The sequence below is a fragment of the Anopheles merus genome, chromosome 3L (genome assembly GCF_017562075.2).
Source record: "Anopheles merus strain MAF chromosome 3L, AmerM5.1, whole genome shotgun sequence".
Lineage (NCBI taxonomy): Eukaryota > Metazoa > Arthropoda > Insecta > Diptera > Culicidae > Anopheles > Anopheles merus.
The window spans coordinates 11,878,458-11,888,643 of NC_054085.1; the positions used below are offsets into that span (position 1 = coordinate 11,878,458).

Below are 10,186 nucleotides of genomic sequence, written 5' to 3' on the forward strand. Positions count from 1 at the left end.
TTGTCAAAAGGTGACAAAAGGTATGCTGTGTTTGAAACGTGGGAAGCAATGGTCACACAGTCACAGCGCGCGTACGATTAGCAACAAAAGAAGGGATGAAAAGGGAAAACATTCACAGTAGCATTCAGCAAACAAATGTGATGCCCGAAGGCAGGGGAAGCGAGGGAATCAGGAAGTAGAATTGAACCCGCGTTTGAATAAGGCAAAGTTAGATGCACGATATGGGAATTTCCCAACACACCAACATACAGGTCACGAACGTACTGTTTCGTCGTGCAGGAGCAGCAATTGCCACGCGCGCTCGAAAATGTTGATCGGCGCAGAATGAGCGATTTAGAATTAGTGCATTAAATGCGGGGTTTTAGTAGTGATGTGCTCTCTGGAGTGCACCCACGACTCCGATACAGCTTCGACTATTTTTAGTCCGATAACAACACCGGCAAAATGGGAATCATTAGTTCTGCCTGGAGTCGAAGTCATCCGGATTGATGGCGTTAGGAGTCGTCAGGAGTAGTCTGGGGCCTTCTGGAGTCATCCGCAATCGTCTGGAGTCATACGGAGTCGTCCTAAGTCGGCCACAGTCGACCGGAGTCGATTGGAGTCGGAGTCATTCGGAGTCGTCCAGAGTGGATCGAAGTGGACCGGAATCGGAGTCGGTAGGAGTCAACTGGAGCCTTCCGGTGCAATGTACTTGTTATCAGGCATATAATTTCGTTGCGTTTTTTGTCTTTCACTTTGCGCGTGCACTTCGTATACAGACCTTTGTTGCGAAGGTCCACTTCAGCCGACTACGGTCGACTCCGACTTCAACCGATTCCGAACGACTCCTGCCGACTCCGATTCTCCGATTCCGATTCTCCAATCAAAATTGGCTCCGAAATCAGAATCGGCTTCGGAATCGGAGTCAGTTTCGGCATCTCGATAAGAATAGGAGTTAAGATCCAAAGATGCTACGATTAATACATGAAACGATCCATATTAATGGAGATTCACGGATTGATTTCGCTTCTGAAACTTTTTATCTCAATTCGAGAACTGATTCTCATTCCGGAGCTTATTTGATGTCTGGAGTTAATCCTGATTCCGTTACCAGGGCAAATAACGATTCCCTGGTCAATCCCGACTCCGGCGCCGAATCTGATTACGGAATTGATCGACTCTGGAATCGACTTCGTAGTCAACTCGGGAATCGGCTCCGGAATTGACTCCGGAATCGGAATCGATTTCAGCATCAGAACCGACTCCGGAATTGATTCCAATCACAGCATCACAATAGGGAAGATCCGATTACGAGTTCCCACCACTACTACAGACGATTTCGAAGGACTTCGGTTAATGCTGGCCGGACCTAACTTTCGGAGTCTGTTCCGAAATGGCTGGAGTCGGATCGGAGTCGATTCAAGATTTTTGCCAACTTGATCCACCACTAGGTTGTAATACATAGAAACGCTCAAAATTATGCGAACGCAGTGCGGGGACACCGTTTTACCCATGCGATGCTGTTCCTTTCTTCCCCATTTTTCAACGCGAGGTCGGAAATGGGCTGGCGCGCCCATTGCATTTGACACCAAATAGATCCGGTCGGTCGGCCCACAATCATCCCGCTCCTTCTTGGTCGTGTCGTGAACCGCAATCAGTGTTTTTGTCCTCAATGAAATCTGTACGGGAACAACAAAAGGGAGAGAGACAGTATAAGGATATGATTTCAATAATCGTCACCTTTTGTGTGAGTGTGTTGGGCGCGCTATTGTTTGCCGCATGCAAGCAAAGGCACGGGGAGAGAGGTTCCGGTGAGCATTGTGGGCGTTTCTTGTCCACAATTATACACGCGTGGGCTTGTTTCCTTTAACCGTGTTTTTAAAGGCACAAACAAGCGAGAGAGAGAGAGAGAGAAACATTGTTCGATTTTTGAATCCCTGGAAGGACACTTGGAAGGACTTTTTTGTTCTGTTCCACCGAATCCTATTCAAGTAAATGTGTCAACTGCATCATTGTAAAAAGGGCGAATCGCTGAGGGAATCCGAACCCGGATGTAAAGGAAACTATTGTAAGCGGGGGTCTGTGGGTTTGTAGGCAACAGCAGTCACAGGTACCTACGGTTGGTGTGAATTCCCTGTTCCTTTTTTTTCCTCTCGGTTCAAATTCTGTTCACACTCCCCTTGAAAGTGGACCGCGAACCCTTGTCGCGCGCGCACACACATGTATCTGATTTGAATGGCAGGATTCAGGCTTTATTTGGTGGAAAATCAATCGGTTTTGGCGATTGTTGTGCTACTGACGGGTGCATAAAGCAAGTCGAATGTCGTTCATTATTGTGGAGCGGTTGTTATTTTTTAATGAACCTCTCTTGGCTGCCCGTTTTCCAGTAATTGCCGTTTGCAATTGTAAGGATGAATAGAACTTGGGAGGGAAAGGAGGGTGAGCAGCATGTGATTTTGAATTTAACTAAGCATTTAAACGGTTTTTGGAGGTTTTGTTAAAGGTGAAGAGGGACACTTGATGTATAAATAATACCGATGTTTGTTGCTTTCCTGTCCTGTCTTGTTCGTGAGGCAGTATTACTCAACAAAAACGCCAAAGAAAGGATTCGTTCGAAGCTTCTTCAAACACTTAAACAGTTTTATTTTAACATTACATTTCCCCTCTCGCTCATTTCGGTGCATTGCGTGAAATCTGTTCTTTTAGCACCAGAATGCTGGCACGCTGATCCTGCGGCAGTAGTGCAATCTGCTCGTCGGAAAGCTGCAGCACCTGCATGATCAGTGCCGCCTTCTCCTGGTCCGAGGCATCGTTCGATGCTCCCGCTTTGGATTTCGGTTCGGCAGCCGCTGCCTTGGCCGCATGGTCTGCCAGTGCACTTGAGGCAGTCGCCATTTGTGCTTTGCTGCCACCCATTGCACCGGACGGTGCGACCGCAGCCTCCAACCTTGGATCCTTGTGCAGACGTGGATCAACCGGACGTGGTCGTATCTCGACACCCGCCGGTGGGAATGCAACCGGTTCCGGTAGGATATTGCTGGGCTGATGGCCCGCCATAAAGGGATCCATCATGCGCAGATCCATGTCCATTGGGACGGGTGGTGCTGCTGCTGCTGCCGCAGCCGCTTGTGCCATCCGGTCGCGCAGTAGATGCCGCTCGTCACTGTCGTGATGAAACTGTCTCGGTTCGTGTCCGCCACCGTCCGGACCGTCGAACGCGGGATGTATCTGTTCCCGCACCGTTGGCACTGCACTCAGTGGATCGTCCGTCAGCACCGGCGGCATCGTGTTACGCCCGTGCAGGAAGGAGAGAGCCGTGTGTGAATCGACAATCCGCATCACAACCGCCGACTGGAGCAGGGCGTACGTGAGCTGCGGATTCTCGAGCAGCATGTTGCGCGCCTCGAGCGGATCGTTCTGTATGCACGCCTTCGCTTGACGCATCAGCTCGTACATCTGGTCCGGCTGCAGGCCGGTGACTGCTTTCGCAATCAGGTCGGGCGTTTCTTCCGGATCGCACTCGGCGCCGTACGGGTTCTCCACCTGCGGGCCCTGCAGCAGGGCGGCCATTTCCATGCGGGACTTTTCCGTACAGGCGTTGTCGACGCGCAGGGCACGTCCACCGAACTCGTACCCGTTCAGGTTGCGCATGGCGCTGAGGGCCGTCTCCTGGTCTTTGTACTCGCAGAATCCGTAGCCTTTCGGTTTGCCACTCTCTCGGTCGAATACCAATCTGTGAATGGGAAGAGGGAGAGAGCGAGCGTTGTGAATTAGAGAACACAATGTAAACAAACAACCGAGTGCGGTCACTTACTTTAGCGATAAAACGGGTCCAACTTCGCAGAAAATGTCTTTCAGCTTCTCTTCCGTTGCTTCGTACGGGATGTTTCCGACTAAAACGAGTGTGAAAAACGCCGGTTGTTAGCGATAGAAGATGCTGTGTTGTGTTGCCTTTTTAGCGCTCTTACCAAACACCGACCGCATCGATTTGTCCATCAACGTCTGATCGTGCCGGTCCATTGTAGTGGCGATGTGCAATTTATTGTATTCCAACTATTTCACAAATTAGCTGCCGTTTTTCTCAGCAAGAGTAGCGTTTTTCAACAATTTTCCTGCACAAATGGTGCAGTAAACAAACCACAGAGTTCGCGGCGCCGCTCGGTTTGCTTTGACGGTTCGGTGTTGTTTTGACAGCTCGTTTTCGCCCGGCTTTCGGAGGGGTGACGTCCGTAGCCGACGAAACGATTTGTGACGGCACATGGCGTTATGAGCGAAATTTGAATTTTTAACGTTACATCGTAGCAACGTTACATTTGTTTATTTATTTTATTTTGTTATTTTATTTAATCGCTTATGTTTTGTGATATTTTTCATTTGTATTTTTATCATTTTAAGATTCGATTTTTTATGGCAGCATCTAAGAATATTTATGATAAGTTACTTCATTTAATTATATCTTTTCGATTCCATTTAGTTTTATTTCATCATTTTTCTTCATAATTGCTTATAATAACCGGAATATCCTTTTGTCCTTATCAAAAAGAATCTTTAAATCTTTAAGAAAATAGCTCTTAAATCATAGACAATGTATAACTTCAAAACTGTATTGCAATATTTCATTTACTTCATTATTCGTTTCTTACTTCCTTTCCCTACCTACTCAACCTAATCAATATGTTCTCTGTTTCCAATTTTCCCTTTCAAGGTTATAGCGCAGCAAGAGCTGCAGGTCCGGCCATAGCCGAATGTCCGGGCTGTGTGTGCTCGATACACAGTTGCCGGATGTCACAGCAGCGTGCGTTTTGGCAATCCCCCATACCGATAAAGGGTATTAAAAGGATAAAAGTGGTCAATTAAACCTCACAATAGTGCACCGCAGGCAGGCAGGCAGGCGGGCAGTGCCGCACGCCACGACATTGCCCTCAATCCTTTTCACACCGACCCCAAATTAAGTCCTTTTTACCCCGTTTGCAAAACCCGTAGTACCGTACGGAATTTAATCCCGAAATGGTGGGCCACGATCACTGGGGAAAGGTTTTAACACGGAATCCTGCTTGCAGCGATGGGTGTGTGTACTGGCCACCCGTCGATCCTGGGTCACATGGTGGTGATCTCTGGGAAATATATTTTTTCACATGTTTCTTTAAGTGTTACTGAAGAGCAAATTCCAGCACGGAAGCATCGGAAAGAGCTTTGTAATTTTCTGACAGTTATTCGTTTAGTTTTTGAGTTACTTTCATGCATTAAACATTAACCGAATTTAATTTCTTATTTCTATTTTTTTTTACAACATTATTAAAAAAAGAATCGTTACGAAATGTAATTTCCTTTTTTGTCAAATGTTAAAAAAAGCGTTTGTTTTACGTTAAACATCCATTGTTTTCCAATTATTTCTATCACTGCGCTAACCGTTTAGTTCAAATTAATGAATAAATGAAACAAAAAGGACTCCTCTAAACGTATGCTATATGCTATATGTATCGAATCGATTTTTACACTCGTGTACTTGTTGACATTAAAAAAACACACCAACCGCATCACCGAGAAGTGTGATTGTTTACTGAAGCATACATTACAACGCGCATTTGTGTGCGGAATTATTGAACCGGTACTCCAGCCACCCGCTCCATCTGCAGCGCAATAATAATGGTCGCATAAAGGAGGAAATGAAAACGGATCGGGAAATGCTAACGTTTGAGGGCTTTTATGGGTAGTTTTTAGAAATTATTTAAAAACACAAAAATGATAAAGAAACATATTGAACACCAACACAGTTTTAAAGGTGCAATAACAGAGAAAGAAAGTGTATTTCTTACACATTTAACTAGCCATTTGTGTTGAAATAATTCCAACGCAAATGGACATAGCTGTTTTGATGATAACAATTTCATAAGAAAAGGATTCTTAGTTTAAAATATAGTTTTTAAATATATTTACTCATATAATGTTCCATTTTATTCTGTGTTAGGATAAATCTATTGCTTGATATTAGTTTTTGCATCATAAAGTGTTGTTTTATGAAGAAATTTTACTTTTTGCGTCACTCCAATTTATTTTGATTTCTTTTATGTGTTTCATATATCTATCGTTTATTTACGATTAATTGTTTTTGGATTTTTCTTACATTTTCTTATTGTTTATGGTTTGTGTTTTATTTTATTTGTTTTTTGCTGTAATATACGTAATATTTATCATTTTTCTGTTTTTTCTTCTCTTCCGATGTCTATACCATTTTTCGTTTATCTATCGATTACTTTCGTTTTTTTGTTTATGAATTTCGTGAACGTTTTCTTACTGTTTTTGTGTTTGTTATATTGTTTTTGCTGTTATTTGTTTTTCCTTAACAGTGATATACGTTTTTACATTTTCTTCTTTTGTTTTTTTTTTCTGATTTCTATACAGTTTTTTTTAATTTTGTTTGAATTTCTTCTTTGTTTCGTTATTGATTTTGTATTTTGTTTTATATTCTTTTATGTTTTTGTTCCTTTAAAATGTGATTTACGTACTTCTTTTTTGTTTTATACCTTACAGGGTTTCCCACGATTTATTGGTCGGTTCCCATCAATTTTTGGTGGGTTCCCATATTTTGTTGATGCGTTCCCACGATTTTTTGGTCGTTTCCCAGAATTTTTTGGTCCAATTGTATTGATATCCAATCGGAAAATACCAATAAATTATGGGAACGAACCAAAAATCTATGGGATACGACCAAAAAATCGTGGGAACGCACCAAAAAATCATGGGAACTGACCAATAAATCGTGGGAAACCCTGTATTGAATCTACTTTACCATCGATTGGAAAGCTTTATATTGGTTTTTAGGGTATAAAATGTATTTTCTTGTTTCTAAGTAGCGTTCAATATTAGTTCGCTTGTATGTTCGCTTTGTATTGTAATTTCATAACATTGCATTGAACGTGTAAAGTTCCGATTGCATATTGGCCAGGACACAAACAATAACAGTTACTCTCTCGCAACTCTAAGCACGGCTGTTCCCGTGAAGTAGTTTAGTTAGTTGGAATTGTTGGAACGATTAAACCATTCCTCCCCCCCCTCCTCCACATCCTCCCTTCCTTCCAACTCGTACCAAACGCGACTACCCGGAAGTTATGCTTCGTTATGCTCCCGATAAAACGAGTCTCCAGCGGTCCTTTCCGTACAACAATGAACGAAATAGGTAAAAAAGGGAAAAGGGAAACTAGGAAACCGCGGATGCAAAATAGTGCAATCGATTGAGCGCTTGAACAGCACTTGATCCCGTGGCTCTCGAGTGGCGAACGTCGCCGTTGAGGACAAGGGGCTCACGGTTCGCGCAACACCACCACTACCGAGGAGCACCCCGAGTCCTTCAACCAAAACGGGCAGAGGAGGGTTTGCGACGACCACACCCCAACCTCCGATAGCGATCTTGCGGAAGCGTGGAACAAACCAACAAAAAAACCGTCTCATTTCGCCCGCAAGTGGATTGGATTTCCCAGTTTTTTCCCAATATTGTTTGCGTTTCTGGTTGCATTTTCAGGCCTTTTGAGGGGGGGTTAGGGAGGGATTTTCACGGGGTTTTGAAGGCCCACTGTTTCTGTGGCCACACACAATCCGTGGGACTTCCTTGCCCTTGCTTGCTTGCTTGCTTGGGTCGTGTGCAATTGACGAAGACGGGCCCGGCGAGATTCCGTGTGCGCGACCAGGAAGTTTGCCAAGTGTTGCATTGAAATGTGGCCTTCGGGCGTCCCTTTCCGCGGTGGTAGCCGCGTCCATTGTGAGGTAGTTAATTTGTTGATTCTTTCACCGTATCCTGCCACCCTTTTCCGGGATTGATTTCCTCTTTTCTTCTTTTCTTCTTTCTTCGCCCCAGTACAACACACTCATTTTCTCACCTTCTTCTCACGAAACCCGCCTGAAGGAATTTCGAATTTGAAGCTTCTCTTAATCCTACAATTCTATGACAGTGTTTTTTTTTCGCTTTTTTTGAGACCAAATTGTGGTGGGTCCTTCAGGAGACGGACCAAAAAAAACCTTTACCTTCGTTTACAGTGGGCTCCTTCGGCCGATTAATCGTTCGTCGCCGTCGACTCTGGGACTTTTTCTTAAGAAGCACTTGAAACTAATTGATCTTTACCTTGCCAGCTATTTGCATATGATACACACGCACGCACACAGAGAGAGAGAAGTTCGCAGGAGCCTGGTCGATGGTGTGGGATTTCTGAAGGTGAATGTTTTTTTAAGGTTCGAGGCTCAAGTGTTCACCGCTTTCGTGGTGACTTTGTGGAGCACTTCAGCCTTCTGTACGAGGAAGTAAAATGGGATCGATTAATTTTCCGTTGAATGGTGCGTTTTTCGTTCCATTCTAAGTGTTCTTGCTTTATACGACTGCGAAAGCGATACACAATTGAAATAAAATAGGATTTGGGTTTTACTTTTTTTGGTGTGAGACTTTTTGCTCCTGTTGATTTGCCTTGCAATTGTTTTGTAAATTCCATGGTGGCCAAATTTTGAGGCACATATTGTTAGACTTAGAGTAAATGAAGTTATGTATTAAATTGCTGAAAATGCAATGGATGAAAGGAATAAATGAATAATAAAGATGAATGGACAATCATGAGAAATCATAATGCAAAAAAGAAGTGTAAAACAAATAAAAACAGTAAAACACTATGAAAAAGAAGTTGAACAAGCAAAATAAAAGCTTCGTAATGCTAAAAAATTAGTAGTATAGTAGTAGTAGTGCTAAAAAATTAGTTAGTAATGCTAAAAAATCAATGCTCAATGAACGTTAAAAAGGGAAAGAAACAGTGCACAAAACTAAACAAATATTACTGAAAGCATACCAAAAAGCAAGCAAAAAAGATGCAATATTTATAACAAAAAACGAGGAAACAAACACAAAAAACGTGTGTTCGAACGGCGGAAGTGAACAATTTTCTCGTCAAATTTTCGCATCCGTTTCCAGCGCAAAGTGTGATGTGAAAATTATACAAATGTGTTCAGCTTCTCGTTACATATCTGCTGCCCCGCGCATCTAATATGTACGGCTCATCTCATCACAAGTGTTTTTAAGTGTCTCTTTTTTTTTAAATCAAAAAATGGAAGTGGGACCCAAAGAAGATAGTGGGGTTGTGCAAGTCATGCTGAAAAACACTGAATGTGTCATGTTACACCGAGGCGGTAGTGTGGAACAAATCCTCCAAAAAACACCAGGCAAAAGTAACATCGTTTCTTAATCGGTGAAGATGTAAGCATTGATAGAGCTAATTATCATTATCAGAAATGAAACAATTGGTTTCAGTAAAAAGGGCACATCTGCACCTGAAAAAATGTCTTTCTTATACTACTAAATGGGAATATATTTGTAGTTCACCATTTCTTTGTTATTGTTTTTGGTTCATTTTCTTGAAAAAAATAGTCGATTGTGTTAGACTTTCACTTTAGAAAACATTTTAGAAACATTTCCAACTAGACTTTTTTAACAAGCCAGATTCATTAGAGATATTCGTTATGGTAAGCATTATTCAGGGCAAATAAAGTAATTACATATATCGATAATTTTATCAAATCTACAACACACTTGCACACCTCATAAGCAGTCACATGAAATTCTTATAATTGGCAGAAATTTGCAGAGAAATCTCTCACCACCACGATCAAGCAGATCCAACAAAATGTGCCAGAAAAATTCGTCAATTTACCGTACATTTGTAGCTCCAACAGTTATGCCATACTTTTCCTCCTTGCAATAGTTTTTTTTTTAAATGAGTGAGCGATAATAAAAATCAAACAAATGCTCAATGTTTACCAATCATGATTTTTATTTTTTTTTGTTCAAGAGTAACGGTCCAAAAAGGCCGTATTGCTGTGATTTTGATTTTACATTGGCACCAAATTATGCGAGACTTTTCTCTTTATGAGAGGTATTTGTAGAGCATTAAGATTTGCTCGATATGAAAAAACAAAAATCGTTATGAGCGGTTCCACTATAGTTGTTATTGTCTTTCAAACTAAAGTGATCTTCCTTATGATAATAATGCATGGATCGCGGCGAAAATTTCCGAAAACGAACGAGTTAACCACCGGTATTGGCTGAATAAAACACACAACACAAGTTAACCAGGAGGAAACCAAATCTCCTTGCGCAATTAATTTTTGAAAGGTTTTGGTCTGGATGGGAATCGAATCTGTTCGGTCTTGCAGAAACTGACGTTCTTATACAATC

General features: G+C 42.3%; 1 protein-coding gene across 1 annotated transcript; it reads right to left on the minus strand.

The window, feature by feature from the left end:
• Window positions 1–2,598: 2,598 nt before the first annotated feature.
• Window positions 2,599–4,161, minus strand: LOC121598346 (cleavage stimulation factor subunit 2-like). Its single transcript, XM_041925023.1, has 3 exons — window positions 3,948–4,161; window positions 3,794–3,872; window positions 2,599–3,712 (listed from the first exon to the last, which is right to left on the minus strand). Exons 1-3 carry the CDS (start codon window positions 3,997–3,999, stop codon window positions 2,650–2,652), a joined length of 1,194 nt encoding a protein of 397 aa, XP_041780957.1. The 5' UTR covers window positions 4,000–4,161; the 3' UTR covers window positions 2,599–2,649.
• Window positions 4,162–10,186: the final 6,025 nt, after the last annotated feature.